At 43.3% G+C, this 20,468-nt stretch overlaps 2 protein-coding genes across 3 annotated transcripts in view; one reads left to right on the top strand and one right to left on the bottom strand.

Annotated features, from left to right (window-relative positions):
• The window catches only part of Speer4cl1 (spermatogenesis associated glutamate (E)-rich protein 4C like 1), a 204,568-nt gene that overhangs the window by 117,344 nt on the left and 66,756 nt on the right, over positions 1-20,468 (top strand). The window lies entirely within an intron of this gene.
• Positions 1-20,468, bottom strand: part of LOC134483277 (uncharacterized) — a 211,961-nt gene that overhangs the window by 77,915 nt on the left and 113,578 nt on the right. Inside the window, exons 1-2 of one of the 2 annotated variants that reach the window (XM_063278568.1) lie at positions 2,909-3,077; positions 1,718-1,877 (exon numbers count right to left, since the gene is read on the bottom strand). The exons of the other annotated variant lie outside the window; for it this stretch is intronic. Of the exons in view, the coding sequence (XP_063134638.1) occupies positions 1,718-1,877; positions 2,909-2,915 (167 nt within the window). The 5' untranslated portion in view covers positions 2,916-3,077. Of the gene's footprint in view, positions 1-1,717; positions 1,878-2,908; positions 3,078-20,468 lie in introns of those variants that run through there. 2 annotated transcript variants of the gene reach the window in all.

Consider the following 20,468-nt stretch of genomic DNA (forward strand, 5'->3'; position numbering starts at 1 on the left):
TCCATGAAAGCCCAATGCATGGGGACAACATCAATTAGTAGTGGGTCAACACACTCAAAGGAGGTCAGTAGAACCAAGAGAAGGTCATGCTAACCATGTGGTCCACACACTGAGTTTTCTAAAACCTGGTATGACACCATAGGTCCAGGTCAGCCTAATAACCTGCTGACTTCAATCAGTGCTGTTCTATATAGAGCCTTCTGAAGATGCCTAGACAATCCTGGGATGAGTAACAGTCTTTTATGGAACTGAAAACTGAGTCCTAATGACCCTGGCACACTGATGTGTAAACAGCACAAGAGATAGAATCATAGCTGAAGACTGTCCAATCCTGAACAAAGAAAGTCAGAAATGGCCATTCCATAAGTGATAGCCTTTCTGACCAGGACTTACCTAGAGAAGGTAATCTCCTTCTTCAGCTTATGGCTGTTCTCATGGATCTCAGTGTTCTCCATCTCTAAGTTGTGCAGAATTGACATGACCGCCTCCTCCATTCTCTCCAGGTCTTCATAATATGGATTTGGCCTGAAGTGTGGCCTGGCCCCAAATGATAGAATCCAATGAACATCAGCATTTAGGAATATATGAACTCAGGGTGGGTCCTGTACTACCCCAGTCCTGGAAGAACACCTTCTGAATTCTACATATTGGATGTTATTCAGCTTCAGAAACATGTTTTTCTGTGTCCAGGACACCAGAATCTCAGCATCCAGATGGAGGCTTCCCTGGCTCCCTTTGTTCAATCAAGAGGAAATCTGCAGTCAAGCCAGTTAAGCTATCGAGAGCCTAGGCCACACCTCTCCATGCTCCCCCACCCAACACAGCCAGAAACCGGTGATTTCTTTTCTCCTGTTTTGACAAGAGACCATATATCAACACAAAATTATAATCTGCACAAGGAATACAAATAAACAGACAATCGTGGCCACATAGGCAAAGAACTGTGCTGTTGACAGTGGGGCTCCCAGAACAAAGCATTCAAATGACCATGAAAGTGTTACAGGTAAATACTCAGGCCAAGAAATAGACTCCTATATTCCAAGTGTGGAGGGAAATATAAACATATAAAAGTAGTGCATATGCTTTTGGATGTATGCACACACAGACTCACAGACTGAGACACACCCACAAAAAAAAAAGAGAAAAGTAAACAGAGTCAGAGAAAGAGAAAGAGAAATATGGAAACAGAGAGTACTGTGAGAACCAGGAGAAATGCATGCACCATTGCTGTCTCAGAGGGCAAGACACACAGACAATAACAAACAGGCCTGAGCCTGAGACCTTCTAGTCAAGCATTGAGATGAACAGTTTGGGACCAGGCCCCTCAGGCTGCTGCCTGGATCTTCCAGCACTCAGTCCCCTGCCTAGCAAGTACAGAGACTCACCATAAACTCACTGCAATTACAATCTTCCAAAGCCACCATCTGTCAAGGGCTTTGCAAATGCACACTGGGAACTCACTCTCCCTGACTTTACCCCGAATTCTTCATTCAGACCACAAGATCTGCTTTTCAATAAATGGAAGCAGATGAGTCCATTTTCCATCTCGCTCCTCAGGAAGGGTCAAGGTTCTGAATCTCCTCTATATGGGATGTGAGGTTTAGCACAGGGTGGTTAGGGAGGCACAGCTTTCTAGAACCCAAAACCTTAATAGGATAAGATGAAGGTGACCTTGCAGACCCAGGAATGAAACAAGAGCATTTGGAGCGATTCCTACCTGTTCTTCATGGATCTCTCTGTCAGAAACCTCAGGCGATCTCTCAGGTCATTTCTCTCCTCGGTAATGAGCTGCAGCTCTTTAATCAGCCTCTCCTTTTCCTTCTTGGCCTGATTCTCGCTTAGTTCAGTGCCAGGGGATGATGTTTCTCTCCCAGCGTCTGTAGGTAGAAGAACACAAGTGAACCTGCATGGGGAGAATGCATAGAGTGTACATAGACCACAGTTAGGCCTAAACAGGAGAACAAGCCTGGAACCCAGTGTCACTGCTAGGCGATTGGTCTATGCTTAAGAGGCCTCCTCAGTGGATCTCAGTTCTTGCACTACTCTATAGAGACCAAGAAATGTAAGCAGCTAGGTGTTCCCTATTCCGGACATCAGGTGCTTACATGGACCACGGAGATGGCTTCTCCAGGATTATCATCAGCTGAACAGGGTACAGCTTGGTTTCAGGACCCTCACCCCTGTGGGTTCGAACTCAGATGATAAATTCACCATCCACAAGACTTGGGTGATTGGAGAAACTCAGATGTCCTACCCTGATACTCTAGGCCAACAACTTTGGATTAAAAACACATTTCCATGGAGGACATGGTCAACAGACTTATCAGTTCCCCTATTTGAAATACCAAATGCCCGAGAAGTTCCAATAGGTTACAGGATGAATCTTGGTCCACATGTTCCAAATACTTTTCGTATTTTAGAAACATGTTTGTAACACACAACCTCTAATATATAAAGCTAACGATGACCCTGCCAGTTAGAAGAAATCAGAGAAGGTCTAAGAACATAAGGTTATTGCCTGGAGCACAATTCTCCCCCTGTTACTACTGTCAGATATCCACTGTATTTAAAGAAGCAATGATAGTGAAATACATTGCTGCCCTGTCTAAACTCAGAAAAGGTGGACCCTCCATGACTCCTGATGGTGTTATTATACAATGTAACATAACAAATGCACTGTAAAAGTAAAGACCAGAAGTTCACAGTATAATAGCATTGGCCTTACCATATCCTCCCAGTGGGGATGGGGAAACTAAAGTTCTGAAATCCTGACTTTCAGGAATTGTGATGTTCATGGAAATTCAATTCCTTTTCAGATGCTCCAGTTGTTGTGGCCCATTGCTAGAAAGGTCAGCTTAAGCCTGCAGCCCCCCGGTAGGAAGCTCAAAATACACTGCCCAGAACTTACTCATCATTCCCCAGAAGTGCTGTCTTTGTCCATCATTACTTTGAGGCGAAAGGTAGACTCCTTCACTTTAGTCTCTCCAGAATCGACATTCCCCCTCCCAAAATGCTTGCGAAGACGGGAAAACATGTCTTAGCTTGTAACCGCCAGACTCTGAGAGAAACTAGGGCACTGGTTGTCACTACAACACTGGTGACATCACAGAGGATGCCAGAACTCTCTAGGAGACAATAGAATGTCCAAGAAGGGACAGCAGATGTCATGGGGAGCAGACTTTGCCTCCTGCTAATGTTCTCCCTGTACTGAGCATAAGCAGAGGTGCCCTTTCCAGGAGACTTTCCTGGGGCAGAGCCACTGAGCATCTCCTGCTTCCAAAGCCAAACTTTCCTCAAGGCTTGATTATAAAAACCTTAGTAATTCCTATGCATCTAAATGAATGTTTCCTTCCATATCTTGCCCCAAAATGTCTCATCCTAACTCAAATTGTCCTCATTCACCAATGTTAGCCATTAAACCTTCCTGAGATTTCACACCAGATTGAATATGCAGTCAAAAGTTCTCTTGTCTCATTCTGTACAGGTGCTTTATATCACATCAAGAAATAGTCTGCATGGTAGGTTACAACATGGGTGTGTGTTAGGGGAATACTCATGAAGTCATGTGCTTAGCAATTGACAATTGCCAGAAAATTCCTTAGTTGAAAGAGTTGAAGTCTTTATGGTGCTAGGAACAGTGTGGAGACCAGTTGGCAGAGGAAAGTGCAATATTGGAGCCACCAATGAAGGGAACCTCATGCTGCTTGTGGGGTTCTCATCTCTGCGCCAATGTCGCCAAAGGAGCACTGCAGACAGGCCTTCTATCAGAAGCTGAGCTTCTATCAGAAAAATAAAATAGTCAAGAGATATAGGGGGTGCACATAAAGGTGAAGGACGAGGCTATACACATCACTACGTAGATAGAGCAAGGACCCAGCACTTGTGATCTGGGTCATGGGCTTCCCCACAAACACAAAAGCATCTGTCACAGTAAAAAAATTGATACTGTATTGAGTGCACACACTAACACTGATTGATCAGATCCATACCCCAGATTTTGGGGGCAGATCCATGGCCCCAAATATCTTCCTCTCAACTTATACAGCAAAAAATAAGAAAGTAAGAAAAAAGTCAAAACAAAAAGCTCAAGCTTCTCATATGAGGATTGCAGGAAGTGTGATCTGGTGGTCAGTTCTGAGTAGGCCATTTTAGATAGAACAGTGCACAGTGATGCTTAATGTGATGGGTCCTATATAAAGCTTTCTGCAATATTGGAATTTTAACAAGCCTCATCCAGAACATACAGAACAGGAAAGGATGTGATCACCATGTCCTTGCTCTCTATCAGGTTATTTTTCTGTGTCCGTGATTGTCAGGCATAGACAACAACAATCTGAAATAGCTGGTAGACATGGAACAAAGTGGCTAAAACTATAGTTGTGGGTTACACACCTCAACTGTCAAAGGCTAATGCTGTCCTCACAGTCCCTGGAGGCCACTCTTGTAAGACTGTCTACTGGAAAGTAGAAGCAGGTTTATCTGAGCTCAAAGTGAACCCGGCCAGCTAGGAATAGGGCAACATGGGATACTTGAGACCCTGTCTAAACCAGCACAGAAACCCACACTTCCTTCAAAGCATCATCTATGAATTCTTGATTATCTACCATTCTCTCCCTACCAGTCTTTCAGACTGGAATTGTAGAAAAGAACTGGAAATGATCTTCCTATTCTGAAGACCTTGATCTCTCTTTCCTTAGGTGCACATTAAGAACTCATGCAAATGGGTATGACCATCTGAACATCTTAGTATCATCTACTCAGTATATCTAGCATAATACTGTGCCTATGGCAATCTCAAGCTTCCTTGAGTTTCGCTGACCCAGCAAGAAGTATGAAGTACTGAGGTCAAACCCCAGTGATCCTTTCAAGGGTTTAGAAGAAAGCCATCAGAGAAACTCCACTTCTTTGTCCTTAGATTAAATCAAGCTGATACAATGTGAACCTGGTGGGCTATTTAACCATGCATCTTTCTGCCAACCCCAGCTTTCTGAGTTCAGTCCATGTGAACCTGCATGGGGAGAATGTATAGAGTGTACATAGACCACAGTGAGGCCTAAACAGGACAATAAGCCTTGAATCCAGTGTCACTGCAAGGAGTTTGATCTTCGCTTAAAAGACCTCCTCAGTGAATCTCAGTTCTCCCACTACTCTATAGAGACCAAGAGATGTAAGCAGCCAGGTGTTCCCTATGCCTGCTGACACACGCAATAAATGCAGTAAATTTTAATTTCTGTTCAATTGTTCAGTAACTTACTTACACTTGCATATTGCTGTAGAAGTGATGGGGTTTCTTGATCAGCATTGCATTTAACAATGCATAACCAATCATCCCTCCTAGAATGACTGTATATAGAGAAAGAAAATTTATTAGAATGGTGTATAGGCTGTGGTACAGCTAATTCAACAAGGAATGGAAGGTCCAAAATGCAGTAGTTGCCCCTGTTGAAGCCAATCCCCCTAGCATAGCTGTAGCCATTTGTTCCATGCCTGCCAGATAGTTCATATTCTTGCTGTAATATGTCTGCCTGTCATGGTTGTCTGAAAATAATTTAACTCAGAGCAGGGTCAGGAATGATCACATAACTTGTGTATGTTTTTTTTATTGGTTATTTTGTTTATTTGGATTTGAAATGTTAACCCCTTTCCAGTTTCCCCTACAATAACCCTGCATTCCCATTCCCCAGCCTCCTCCAGGGTGCTCCCCCACCCACCCATTCCCGAACCACTGGAAGGAAGTTCTTTATGTTGTGAGGTTTCTTAATCTTAAATTTCATAAGTATAAGTTCATGTAGGACCAATAAAATTAAAGGTCAATATGAGGGCTGCAGAGATGGCTCCATGGTTAAGAGCACTGACTGCTCTTCCAGAGGTCCTGAGTTCAAATCCCAGCAACCACGTGGTGGCTCACAGCCATCTGTAATGAGACCTGATGCCCTCTTCTGGTGTGTCTGCAGACAGCTACAGTGTACTTATATGTAAATAAATAAATCTTTAAACAGATAAAAAGTCAGTATGAACCTTTGTTGTCTAAAATGGCTTGAGTCAGGGCTGACAACCAGACAGCCCTTCCAGCACCTGCCTATGAGCTCACATTTTAGTCTTTATAAACTGACATAGAAAAATGTCCAGAGTCCTAGCCTGACAAATTCTCAGCTACGTCTCTGATGATCAGTCTTAGGGTGGGCATTCAATAAACCATCCCTGTCTAAGTGAGGTCAGAGTTTGTGTGGTTTATGGGGCAACTCCTGGACCCCAACAGTTTTTTCCATAAGGCTGGATATTTCAGCTGGTCTTCAGTACATGCAGTACTCCTGAAGAAGTAGGTGAATTAATAAAGCAAACTTCCTTCTTCCATGTCCTTGATATGAGCCGGCAGAAGGTGTGGTCCAAACAACAACCTACAGATTGGGTAAAGATCTTTGCCAATCCTACAACAGATAGAGGGCTTATATCAAAAATATACAAAGAAATCAAGAAGTTAGACCTCAGGGAGACAAATAACACTATTTATAAAATGGGGATCAGAGCTAAACAAAGAATTCACAGCTGAGGAATGCCGAATGGCTGAGAAACACTGAAAGAAATGCTCAACATCTTTAGTCACAAGGGAATGCAAATCAAAACAACCCTGAGATTTCACCTCACACCAGTGAGAATGGCTAAGATCAAAAACTCAGGTGACAGCAAATGCTGGCAAAGATGTAGAGAAAGAGGAAAACTCCTCCATTGTTGGTGGGATTGCAGACTGGTACAACCGTTCTGGAAATCAGTCTGGAGGTTCCTCAGAAAATTGGACATTGAACTACCTGAGGATCCAGCTATACCTCTCTTGGGCATATACCCAAAAGATGCCCCAACATATAACAAAGACACATGCTCCACTATGTTCATCGCAGCCTTATTTATAATAGCCAGAAGCTGGAAAGAACCCAGATGCCCTTCCACAGAGGAATGGATACAGAAAATGTGGTACATCTACACAATGGAATATTACTCAGCTATCAAAACCAATGACTTTATGAAATTCATAGGCAAATGGATGGAACTGGAAAATATCATCCTGAGTGAGATATCCCAATCACAGAAAAACACACATGGTATGCACTCATTGATAAGTGGATATTAGCCCAAATGCTCGAATTACCCTAGATGCACAGAACACCTAAAAATCAAGAAGAATGACCAAAATGCAGATGCTTCACTCCTTCTTTAAAAGGGGAACAAGAATACCCTTGGCAGGGAATAGGGAGGCAAAGTTTAGAACAGAGGCAGAAGGAACACCGATTCAGAGCCTGCCCCACATGTGGTCCATACCTATACAGATATTAGATAAGATGGATGAAGCAAAGAAGTGCAAGCCGGCAGGAACTGGATGTAGATCTCTCCTGAGAGACACAGCCAGAATACGGCAAATACGTAGCCGAATGCCATCATTAAACCACTGAACTGAGAACGGGGCCTCCGTTGAAGTAATCAGAGAAAGGACTGGAAGAGCTTGAAGGGGGTTAAGACCCCATATGAACAACAATTCCAACCAACCAGAGCTTCCAGGGACTAAGCCACTACCCAAAGACAATACATGGACTGACCCTGGACTCCAACTGCATACGTAGCAATGAATAGCCTAGTAAGAGCACCAGCGGAAGGGGAAACCCTTGGTCCTTCCAAGACTGACCCCCCAGTGAACATGATTGTTGGGGGGAGGGCGCTAATGGGGGAAGGATGGGGAGGGGAACACCCAAACAGAAGGGGAGGGAGAGGGTTGAGGGATGTTGGCCTGGAAATAGGGAAGGGGAATAACAATCGAAATGTAAATAAGAAATACTCAAGTTAATAAAGATGAAAAAAATAAAAAGAAAAAAGAAGGTGTGGTCCAGATTAGAGATGGGCCTTTCCATCTCAAAAGATCTGAATTAAAGATTTATCTTCTGATCTCCAAGATTTGGATTACAAGTAGGTCTTCTTGCTTCAGAAAATTTAATGAAGAAAAAAAATCCAATGGTGCTTATGCCTTTAGCCTCAGCATCCAGGAGGTAGAGGCAGGTGGATCTCTGAGTTCAAGGCCAGCCTGGTCTACAAAATGAATTCCAGGACAGCCAGAGCTACACAGGGAAACCCTGTGTCAAAAAAAACAAAGAAGAGGAGGAGGACCAAGAGGAGGGTGTTGAAGAGAGGAAAAAAGAAAGAAAGAAGGAAGGAGAGAGAGAGAGAGAGAGAGAGAGAGAGAGAGAGAGAGAGAGAGAGAGAGAGATCCCCCTCACAGGGCGTCAAGCCATTTGGCATTAGTTAATTCCAGGTACACTCAAGTTGACAACCAAGAACAGCAATCCCATTACCCGTGGTTGTGATCTCACCCTGGTAGGCTCCTGAGTAGGAGGCTGAAGCAGGAGAATTGCCATAAGTCTGATGCCTGCAGGAACTACACACGTGTTCCAAGGCAAGCCAATCTCAGCTACAGTTTGAGATTCTGTCTGAAAAATATGAAAGAGAAAGAAAACATAAATTCCTAGAGCAGTGTTTCTCAACCTTCCTATGGCCTCAACCCTTTAGAACAGTTCCTCATGCTGTGGTGACCCCAACTACAAAATTATTTTGTCGCTACTTCACAACTGTAAATTTGCTACTGTAATGAATCTTTATTGTAGTGTAAACTGTCTGATAGGAGACCCTGTGTGGGTCACGACCCCCAGGCTGAGGGCCTTTGCCCTAGAGGTGGTCTTGGCCTTGTTTATATAGTTCATATTATAATGGCCTCTCTCAGCGTTTGAAAGTCAAGTATATTCACTTGTAACATCAAAACATAAAAATTCAGTTGACCTGCTGGCTGGTACGGTGTGACATCCCCCAGAATACCTTTGCCATTTTGTTCCATGTCTGCCAGCCAATTCATATTGTTGCTGTAACATGCCTGCCGTCACTGAGGAGGAGAAGGGAGTTGGCTCAAGTACATGCTGACCACACACCTTGTTTTGTTCTGAATGTTCTGTATGTGGTTTGCTAATCTAGAGAAATTTGCACCTGAAGGAGTGGTTCCCTGAAGTGGACACAGGTGATAGGCTAAGGCAGATGTGTGAAAGAATGTTTCACTGAGGCAGATGCAGGTAAAAGGATGTTCTGCTAAAGCACGCATGTGAAAGGACACGTGATGAAGGGTTCTGCACTAAGGACACACATGCATTGGTCTGCCTTGCATTCTGTAGTTGAGCTGCATTTGTTGGGACTTCATAGAACCACACCAAAAACCTTCTGGTTGGTGGGCTGCTGTGGTTTCTCGCTGTTTCCTTGGCCTCGGGCTGATGGGCAGAGTGATGTCAGCTGAGACAGACACATGTGCTGACGCACGACACACGCTGAGGCCAGACCCATGGAGGACACGGGATATTGAGAGGGAGTTTGGATGGAGTTATGCTTGCGTAGCTTGTTGGTCTGGGGTCTCTGCTGATCTCTGCTCGCCTGAGAGCTGCTCTTACTGACTGTGTAGCATCTTGGCTGCTCTTTGTTCCACTTGTACAGCCCTCAGGACCAGGCTCTCCTCTCCCTTAACCATGGCTGCTGTCCTCTTCCTCTCTCCTCTCCATCACACATGTTCTTCCTTTATTTTCTGGCAGCTTCTTCCTCCGTCTCCCCTCCTCATGATCCTCTCTAGCAAAGCCCTCAAAGCTCACCTCCCCCATCTCTCTGGGGTGCAGCTGTTGGCTGTTGGCTTCTTTATAATCACAGTTAACTGGGAGCAGGGTCAGTTATTTGGGGTTAACCAGTCCTGAGTTCCACAAATTAGCATTAAAATACAAGCAGAATTAGGCCAATCCACCACATCAATTTCTTTTGCTTTGTTTTGTTTTAATTTTTCTTTTACCCTTTACTTTATTTTATTTTCGGCTATTTTTTAATCATTTGTTATTTTATTTATGTATATTTCAAACGTTGTCCCACTTTCCACACTCCCCTCATCATATCTTACATCCCATTTCTGCTCAGCTTTGCCTATGTGACAGTGCTCCCCCACCCACACATATCCATTCCCACCTCACACCTCTAGGACCTCCTTTCGGTGGGCAACAGGCCTCAGGGTAGTCAATGGCCTCCCACCACATGATGCCACTTAAGTCAGTCCTCTTCTACACAGTTACCTAGAACCATAGAGCCATCCTTGCATATACTTTGGCTGGCAGTTTGGTTCCTAGGAGCTGCGGGACTGGTGACAGAGGATCTGGTTAGATATTAAAGACAAATGGTTGCTGCTTTCTCCTCTTTTTCTGGTTATAGGTGAAATCATGTTTGTTTGCTTCCCTTTTTTGAAATTATTGAGTTGATTAATTTCTTGGTTTTTCTTGTGTATAGTTTAGCTCATTTTCTTGGGGTTTTCCTCGTATTTTCCTCTGTTGTGCTCTCTTAAAGAAAATATTGTTTAAATTTGGTTTTGTTGTGAAATATCTTGGTTTCTCCATTTATGGTGATTGAGAATTATGCTGGGTATAGGAGCCTGGGTCTGCATTCCATCTGCCCAAATTTTTCTGGCTTTTGGTGTCTCTGTTGAGAAGTCTGGTGTAATTCAGATAGGTCTGAATTATTTATTACTGGTTATTTATACCTAACCCCTTTTATAGTTCTTTCTTTGATCTGCGTATTTAGTGTTTTAATTATTATGTGAATGGCAGAGTTTTTTCTGGTACAATTCATTTAGCCTTCTGTAGGTCTCTTGTACAGTTATGGCATTTTCTTCCTTACCTTATGGAAGTTTTCTGCTATAATTTGTTGAAGATGTTTACTGGACCTATGAACTGGAAATCTTAATTCTGTTCTATATTTATTATCCTTAGATTTGGACTTTTAATTGTGTCCTGAAATTCATGGATGTTTTGGATTCAATAAACCATACATGTTTATCTGAGATGGGTGTTTTGTGCTTTGTTGGTGACCTCCTTGATGCCAACTCTTCCATTTAGTAGCAGGTTGGATAATGAGACATGGTCAGGAATGGTGACTTATTGACATAAACTATATGAAAATAGGTAGGTTAAAATTTTATGTGTGTTAAGTATCAGTAGTCTCCTGGGTGGTTTTGGTTCCCAGTTGGCCATGTGCAACCGTTTCAAAAGCCCAGGTTTGATGTTCCTTGGGTTTCCTATGATGATGCACTCAGATATGACAAATATCAACAGAATCCTCGTCAAAGAACTTAATTTATATAATAGACCGAAAATTACTAATTATGTTACAAAATATTTGATCACACTGTGATCTCCAAGAATGTATTATTTACTGATAAACTATTGTGTGGTATAGCATTGCCATGGCACAGGCATTTAACACAAGGGTTGTTTGTTTGATGTAAACATGGACTTTACTTTGGTAAGGCTAACCTACCACACACCTTTATTGCAAAGCTAAAACTGCACTTAGGTTCAGAGCAGATCAAGGCACAACTTGAAAGGAAATGAAGATGACTAAACCAATGGAAAATCTTTGAGTTGAAGGATTTTTAGAAAGTGTGCAGAGGGAAGAAGAATGCTCTTCTGGGAGGTCAGTGAATTAGGAAGGACAGTTGGGAGTTGACTTCTGTATCTGGCTCCTGAAACTTCATTGGTAAAAATTAATGTCTGGAATTTTGTGTTGTAAAAAAACACATTGGCTCTGCAGCTTTTGGCAATGCCCATGGACAGAGAGATCACAGCAGCTGGGGACAATCTGAAAGGAAATCAGGTTTTCCTAAGTCACCTGAGAAGTCCTCAAGGAGACAGGAAAGAATGGGTAGCACCATAAGAGAAGGCTTTAGGATTTCGTATAGTGCTACTCTAGATGCCTTGAAAATAGAAGCAGAAAATGAAAAACTAAATGACTTCACAGGAATTAGCTCAATTCTGAGTATGATTATTTCATATTGGTAGTTTATACTGGATTCATTTTTTAAAAATTTAACATAAGAGCCTTCTGTTTTAATACTAGGCTGTCTTAGCATCACAAAATCCTTACTTACAAACCCTGCCTGGCGCCCGGCATCTAACACTACTGGGCTAGATATTCTACTTTTACCTTCGTCACCATCGACAGCTTCCATTTAACCAGCAGGGTCCATGCCAGGCAGACACTGAGCAGGTTGTATGTTCTGTTAATCTCCACAACAACCCAATTCAGCAGAAACTCCTCCGTTTTACAGGTGAAGAAACCACAGCTCAAAGCAAATGAGTATCAGGGTCCCCTCAGTCTCACTGGCTGTCACTTAGACCCACATCCTTCTCTGTACAGGGAAGCCATGGGCCTGATGTGGGCTGTGCAAGCTGACTCTGCTGAGATGATCAATGCTATTCTTGACCCTGGGAGAATTTAAGACAAGGTGACCCACAGACTCCTGGGATAGATTCTATCTCTGGGTTCTAGGGTGGGACACAGTATCACTTGCATGGGTCTCTACTCATCTGAGGAGTCTGTTCCCATCTGTCAGCTTCTATGGCAGTGGTTCAAATCCCTCCTAATGATGTAACCCTTTAATAGAGATCTTCATGCTGTGGTGACCCCCATCACAAAATTATTTCATTGCTACTTCATAACTAATATTGCTACTCTTTTATGTCATAGCATGCTAAGTATCTGATATGCAATGTATCTGACATACACTCTACTAGAAGGGGTCACAACACACAGGTTGAGCAACATTACTCAATAAACTGTTTCTTTTTCTTTTTTAAAGAGTGGCCTTCGTCTCAGAAGGACTTGGAGCAGTTATAAGAACAGAGATGCCCTGTGGTAGTGACAAGTTTTAGCAGGCTCAAGGCTGCTTGCCTTAATGACAACAGATATTCCTGGCTAAAGGCACCACCACAAATCACTCTCCCCAGGATATTTCTTACCTCAGTTTTCCTCCATTACAATGTCTATCTCCTTGGACGTGTCTGTCCAGGCAGCCAGTCCCTGTAGTGTCTGATACAGACAGAATGCTAAGGGCAAGAATGCTTTCCCTCTGTTGGCACAGTCACTTCTAAAGTAGTAAGTTCAAATCCTGGAGTGTAAATATGTGTCTCACATAGTGTGTGAGACTTGAAATGTCATCCATTTGAGTTGACAAAAACCAACTCTCACTTCAGATTTACATCTGACCAACAATTATTTTCATGAGAACCCAGAAGCTCGCCAGACCTACAGAGTCAGATCCCCTCCCTGCCTGGGATGATCCCACCCAGGTTAGACTTCAGCTTCACTTATCAGCTGTTATCAGAAAAGTGTTATCTTGAGATTCTGCAGTCCACGGTCTGGACAAAAGTTGTTAAATGCCTAGTATGGGAGTTTTCTCCAGTTTAAAATCATTCTGGTCTCTTCTCTCCCCTGGACTGCCCTCTGTTCTCTCAGGTCTGTTGGTCCTGGAAAGACCTGGGTTCACCTCAAGGCCTGGGTTGTGGAGGAAGACCTTTTGTTGTGGAAATGAGCATGGATCAAGGATGTAGCCCCACTCTGGACAATTAAGCTCCAGAAAATCTTCTCCAATCACAGAACTGGGTCATGTGGGAGCCTTCACTGTTTCAAAGGGAGAGCTGGTTGCTTTCTCCTGGAAGAAGCACTTGGGGGTTGACTGTCACTTCTGAACCTTCTGTTCTAAGTCACTTCTCAGAAGGGGCACTTTGCTCTGACTTCTCCATGGGACTCACACAGCACTGGGGCCAGAGGATCCTCTGGTGTTGCAGCTCTGAGCTGGGAGGAGGAGCTAGCACACTGACATGGAGAAGCCTGTTTTCACAGCTGATCTAGATCTGAGGAACAGGTGCTTTTAAAGAAGCATGTGAAAGCATCTCCTGCAGGAGAGCTCACTATGCAGGGAAAGTCACACAGGACAGCGAAAAGTGGCTTCCCAACTTCTACTGGGCAAGAACCAGGGAGGGTATTGGATGAATGATCAGAGAGTTTGAGAAAGGCCTGCATCTCTCTGAATGTCCTCCCTCAATCATAAGTCCCCCCACTGCCCCAGGGGCACACCTGAGGGTCAGCAAAGCCTGCCACCTGCTGGGGTCCCTCAAACTAAGCAGTGAGTGTAGAACTGTGCAAAACACATCTGGGGATCGGGAGACACAAGTGTCAGCTGGGCCTGTCCTCACTGCCTTTAGACTCCAATGGCAGGGCAGGTGCAGGGAATGGCTACTCCAGATCTCAAATGTCTTGGGCTGAAGAAGTAGGAGATGTCAGGGTCAGGGTCAGGGTCAGGGGCCAGGGCCAGGGCTGGGGACAGGTCAGGGTCAGGGTCAGGGTCAGGCAGAGTCAGGCAGAACAAATTCAAGCCCCTGCCAGCAGGCTGATAGTCTATGGGCATGAAGAAGTGCTGTGGTAGAGAGTGCCCTTGTTCTCTCTGGTGGGGCAAGTAACCAAGGTGGGATGGGAAAAGATGGGGAACTCACAGCTGCTTGTCCTCCAGCTGCAACTGCCAGTGCTTGGCTAGCAAGAAGCCAAAGAGACTCCAGGGATCTCCTGATTTCCGGATATCATTTTCCTCACGGGTATCCAGGTTGAAGGCTGTGCTCAGCCTTGCCACAAGGCCACTGGACAAGTAGAGCAAGCACAACTGGCCTAAGACCTCCATGGACACATGTTGGGACCCAGGTCAAGTGGCCACAGAGGGGCACGAGGCAGCCTGGCTCCAGCCCCTAGCCCATGGGCACCCAGGCCACAGCAGTTCTGCTAGTCCCTCCTGCCATGAGCGACACCACCTGGCAGGCTTGCACTCTCTGTCAGGAGCTTTCCCACATACACAGCTAGCAGCCACTTAATGACCCTCTTTATTCTTGTTAACCATAATGGCTAGTTATGAAGTCTCATTGGGAAAGTGTATTGATAAGATGAAAGCCTTAGAAGAAAACTAGAAAGACTTATAAAAATAAGTAAGATGCTGGAGGATGATCCTGACCCACACTGAGCAGTGGGGACACCAGAGCCCTGTAGGGATGCCTGACAACCTAACACATTGAGCACGCACAGCTCAGTAAGTTCCCTGTGAATACACATCTCCTGAGATCTCTCTATTTAATTGTATGTGATCCTGTCCACCTAACACAGCACATCATGTGGAATAACAAAAGCCACCTGCAGGAGCTGTGGTGACAACTCACAGGTTAGAGCATCGGCTGTTCTCTCAGAGGAACCACGTGGTCCCTAACAATAATATACAACGGGGAATGGGATTCCTTCTTTTGGACTATGAGGGAAATTCACCCAGGACAGGCCACAGACAGACTGTAGAAAAAAAGACCCATTGACATAAATGATAAAACTAAGTCTAATCTACATCAATAAAAACACAGCATACTTCTGGTCAAGGACAAGAGCACCTGTCAAAACCTATTTCCCAACAAGACTTTGAAGGTCAGTATCTCTGGGGTAAATATCGATGCTGTATTGCAAGAAAAGCTGAAGCACATGGTTCTCCATTAGGATGACTTCTGTATTCCATTGTGAATGTTGGCAATTTTCTGCGGCAATTTTTCTGTATATTACTCAATATGTGGTGCATAGGGTCAATAATTGCTGGGGACAACATAGATGACAGGGACTCCCAGCAGCAGGCCAGGATGGAGACATCTCAGCAGCCCACAGCAGCTCTTTGTAAAGACTGGTTGTTCCCATTTCTCCTACCCTTAGCCCTGGACAATGGCTGTATAGATTTCATTTCTGCGTGGCTGCCTTTCAGACGACCTTGGTGTGCACAATTATTCTATTATATCTGACTTTCCTACTTCCTTCTCCTTCTGCTCTGGTGAATTCTGTGAAACTAGATGTTGCTTGATGTTATGATTCTTAAACAATTGGAAATTGAGACATAGGAGCACAGCACAGCACAGCCCTGATGGCCCAGGTGCATGCTGTGTGTTCTCGTTTTGGAAACAATGTAATAACTGCACAATAGATTCCAGATTAATGCTTGATTTGCAAAGAAACTTTAAAGTAATTATCAGAAAATGAATTAGAGCCAGCATTAGGACCCTAAGAAAGGAACAAGTTATTGCATTAGGAATTAAGTTTTATATAACATTTGAGAGTGGTTCCTGGATAAGAAAGTATAGAATATATAAAATTATATACTAGTCAGAATACGGGGACTCATACAAGAGTCTTTGTGTGCAAGGAAGAGAAAGCTAGCGGAACCACTGAGTTAAGGGTTAACTTGATACTTTCTGGTCACCGCCTGGCATCTTTGCTTATGTCATTTGTCATTAGGGCTTCCCAGGAAAATGCAAGTAGCTGACCTCGGAGCTTTGAGCTCTGAAGTATAATAAGTTAAAAGTTAAAGTTTAAATAATAATAAGTTTACAATTATTATTATTTTGGCCACAGGCCTGGGAATAGGGGAAGCTTGAAACTTTGGGCAACAATTGTAATTCTTAGTCCTTTGTGGGATGTGGTTATTCTTTTGAATTTGATTTGGCAATGATTATACAATGTCTTTTTTCTACCTACTTTTGGATTATTAATAAAAGACTGAAGCAAGAGAAAGGCTGGAGAGCATGAGGAGAGAGAATGTGAAGAGTGAGTGAAGAGAGAATGTGAGGTGTGTATGAAGACTGTGTGTGTGAGTGAAAGGAGAGTGCATGTGGTGTGTGTGAGATATGTGTGAGGTGTGTATGAAGACTGTGTGTGTGAGTGAAAGGAGAGTGCGTGTGGTGTGTGTGAGATATGTGTGAGGTGTGTATGAAGAGTGTGTGTGAGAATGAAAGGGTAATAAAACAAAGGTGTACATGAGTGTGGGAGTTCGAGAAAAGAAAACCACAATAGAAAAAGCAGAGTGCACAAGAGAATGCAGTCTGTGCAGCCCCAAGCTGAGAGAGAGAGAGAAAGAGAGAGAGAGAGAGAGAGAGAGAGAGAGAGTTCAAGCCTTGAAATTGCCTGTCAATTTGTACCCAAAGAGTAGTCTGTATATTTATTAAGCACCTTCCAGATATCCCTGCCTTCAGTTGAGAACCCGGATCCCGAGTCAAGGCTAGACCCGGCAGTAAGTTGCGCCCAACTCGTGGGACTCAGAATTGGAAGAATTGTGTAAGCCCCAAACCCCTTTCCTGATGTTTTCGATCTGGAAAGGACCATATGTGAGAGCCACGGTCGCCTCGGCCAAAGAGGAGTGCTGAGAAAGAATAGGTATGAAGTGATAGTGTGATAGTTTTATAGTTTTATTATGGGCAAACTGAATCCAGTGAGAGATCTATGTATGAAAAGATTCTTCATAAGGTATTGCTTAAAAAGAGAATTCACTTTGAAAAACAGTAGCTCTCGGATTGTCTCCTCTTCATTTGTTCTGTGAGCTTTTGGTTACCTGATAAAGGGACCTTGGATGAGGCAGCATGGGAAAGCATAGGAAAGGATATAAAAACCTGGATTCTGGAACATAAGGATGAGGAAGACGAAGGACAGGCTCCAGAGAAAGCGCTTATGTTCTGGTTTGTGGTGAAACAGGCACTTTCCCAGACTGAGATAACAGACCTGCCCAGCTCATCAGCAGGGTCTGTTTGTAGTACAAACAGTGCTGTGAAGGAAGGAGTGCCTCTACTGTCCAAACAAACCGATAAGAAACAAACTGCTAAGTCATCAAAACCACCGCCTTCACAGTGTATTGTAGATTTAGTAGAGACTTCCTCAGACCCTGAGGAGGACGAGGAGGGAGAGCCTTTAGATCCTGGAGATGAATCTGAGAAAGGATGAGGCAGCTAAATATCGTAATCCTGACTGGGCCCTCTTACGCCTAAGAAAAGGAGTAAGAAAAGAAGCCCCCCTCAGTCCCGTATTCTGCAAGCAGTGTAGAAGGCCAGGGAACAAGGAGAACATTTGATGCTATTTCTAACAGTAAGCATGGAGATCCAGAAATGGGAACTCATCTCCTTTAAACTTGTTAAGGAATGAAAAGAAAATACTTCTAAATATGGCCCTACTTCACCTTATGTCCTCTCCCTTGTGGAAAATTTGGTAGGCATTTATTTGGCTCACTCCTGCAGACTGATTTATCCTGGCCAGGTCCTGTCTCACAGAGGGACAATTTCTCTTATTTAAAGCTAATTATGAGGATGAGGTTAGACTTCTTTTAGGTGGAAAAGTATCTCTGGGGTAATTGACTTAACTGGGGATAAGACAGTCTGGGCCACTGATCAAAGTGTCTAGGTGGATCTGTGGTCCCTTTGTCAAGAAAAGATCCAGGCAGCTACTCAGCTTGTACAAGAACAACTGGATAACGGTCATATTTAACCCTCCACCAGGCCTTGGAATACACCTATCTTTGTGATTAAGAAAAAATCTGGCAAATGGAGATTGTTACAAGATGTAAGGAAGGGGAATGCAGCCATGGAGGCTAAGGGGCTCTGCAACCAGGACTGCCCTCTCCCACAGAGATTCCCGAAGGATGCTCTGCGTGTGTTATAGATTGCAAGATGTTTCTTTACTATCCCTTTGCATCCAGATGACAGGAAGCCTTTGCCTTTAGTTTACCCTCAACAAATTTACAAAGGCCTTACCAGAGGTTTCAATGGAAAGTGCTCCCACAGGGAATGAAAAATAGTCCCACTTTGTGTCAAACATTTGTGGATATGGCTTTGTCTCCCACTCGTCAACAGTTTCCTGAGTTGTTGATTTTTCATTCTATGGATGATATTTTGATTGCTCATTCTTCCCTGACTTTGCTGAATCAAGCTTTGGATAACCTTATACAAAGTGTGCGTAAGTATGGGTTAATAGTGGCTCCTGAAAATTTTCAAAAGGATCCCCCATACAATTATTTGGGGAGAATTCTTTATTCTGATCCTATTTCACATGCAGTCTTAAGATTTAGGATGGATAAGTTGAAAACCTTAAATGATTTCCAAAAACTGCTAGGAGAAATCAACTGGATTAGACCTTACGTAAAAATTTCCATTGGCCAATTAAAGCCACTTTTTGATATTTTAAAGAGAGACCATTGTCCCAAATCTCTCTGAGTGTTAACTCAAGAGGGACAAAAGGCTCTGCAGGTGTTTGAGGAGGCCATCCAGGCACAACTCACTGTAAGAATTGATTTATATGAGGCCTGTGAATGTGTTATCCTGCATACTTCCCTAACACCCACGGGGGTTATCTGGCAAGAACAAGGACCTTTAGAATGGATCCATTTGCCTGCTCCCTCCCCACGTTTTGATTCCTTATTATGATTTAGTAGCTCAGCTCATTATGGAGGGTAGAGAAGGATTAGGGGATATTGGGTAAAGATTTTGAATTGATTAGAATACCCTGCACCAACACTCAGGTTGAGTGGTTGCTAAATTTTTCTGGTTCCTTTGCATTAGCTTTTGTCTGCTTTAAGGGGCAAGTGTTATATCATCTTCCAAAAAATCCTCTGTTACATTTTCTGAATTGACAACAAGTTATATTTCCTTCTGCCTTCTCTATGGAGCCTTTAGATCAAGGAAAAATATTCTTTACCAATGGTTCTTCAAATGGAAAAGCCATTCGTTATTGTTTCTGAAACTGACACCAGGACCTCCTTTACCTCAGCTCAAAAGACAGAGTTATATGTAGTTATTGAAGTTTTTTCTCATTTTTCCTCGATTCATTTTAACCTCTATCCTGACTCTCAAAATGTGTATAGACTCTTCCCTGTTATTGAGATAGCTGTGATCAACACAGACAAAACAACAATTAATACCTTATTACAAAAATTATAACAATTGGTGCGTCAACGCTTGATTCCTTATTTTGTGGGACATACTCGGGCTCACACTAGTCTTCCTGGACCTTTAGTCACAGGAAACTCATATGCAAATTTATTGACTCAGGGTTCGCTTTTAGATGATGTTAGTAGAGCAATCGCCTCCCATGGTATTCACCACCAAAATGCTCAGGCACTGAGATATCAATTTTCTTTGACTAGAGAGGCAGCTCGTCAGATTGTAAAACATTGTTCTGCTTGTCCTACAACACTTCCAGCTTCTCTGCCTGGAGTTAACCCTCAAGGACTCAAGCCTGGAATCCTACGGCAGATGGATGTAATTCATGTTTCATGTTTTGGAAATGTTTCCTTTGTTCAAGTGACTGTTGATACCTTTCTGGAGTTATTTTGGCCACAGCCAGGACGGGAGAAGCATTCAAGGATGTACAGCAGCATTTGTTTGCTTCTTTTGCATTTCTTGCCATCCTGCTGCATCTGAAAACTGATAATGGTCCTGCTTATCAATCTAAAGCCTTTGCAAACTTTTGTATTAAATTTGTTATTAGACACACTACAGGCATTCCATATGATCCTCAAGGGCAGGCAATTTTGAGAGATCAAACCAAATATTAAAGACACAAATGGCTAAGGTACAGGGAGGAGAATTAAAATATGTCTCCCCCACTCACTTATTATCATGCTCTTTTTGTAAGTAATTATTTGAATAACCAGATGTACATCTCTCCTGGAGACACAGCCAGAATACAGCAAATACACAGGCGAATGCCAGCAGCAAAACACTGACCTGAGAATGGGACCCCGTTTGAAA

Source organism: Rattus norvegicus, chromosome 19, assembly GCF_036323735.1.
Source record: "Rattus norvegicus strain BN/NHsdMcwi chromosome 19, GRCr8, whole genome shotgun sequence".
Taxonomy (NCBI): domain Eukaryota; kingdom Metazoa; phylum Chordata; class Mammalia; order Rodentia; family Muridae; genus Rattus; species Rattus norvegicus.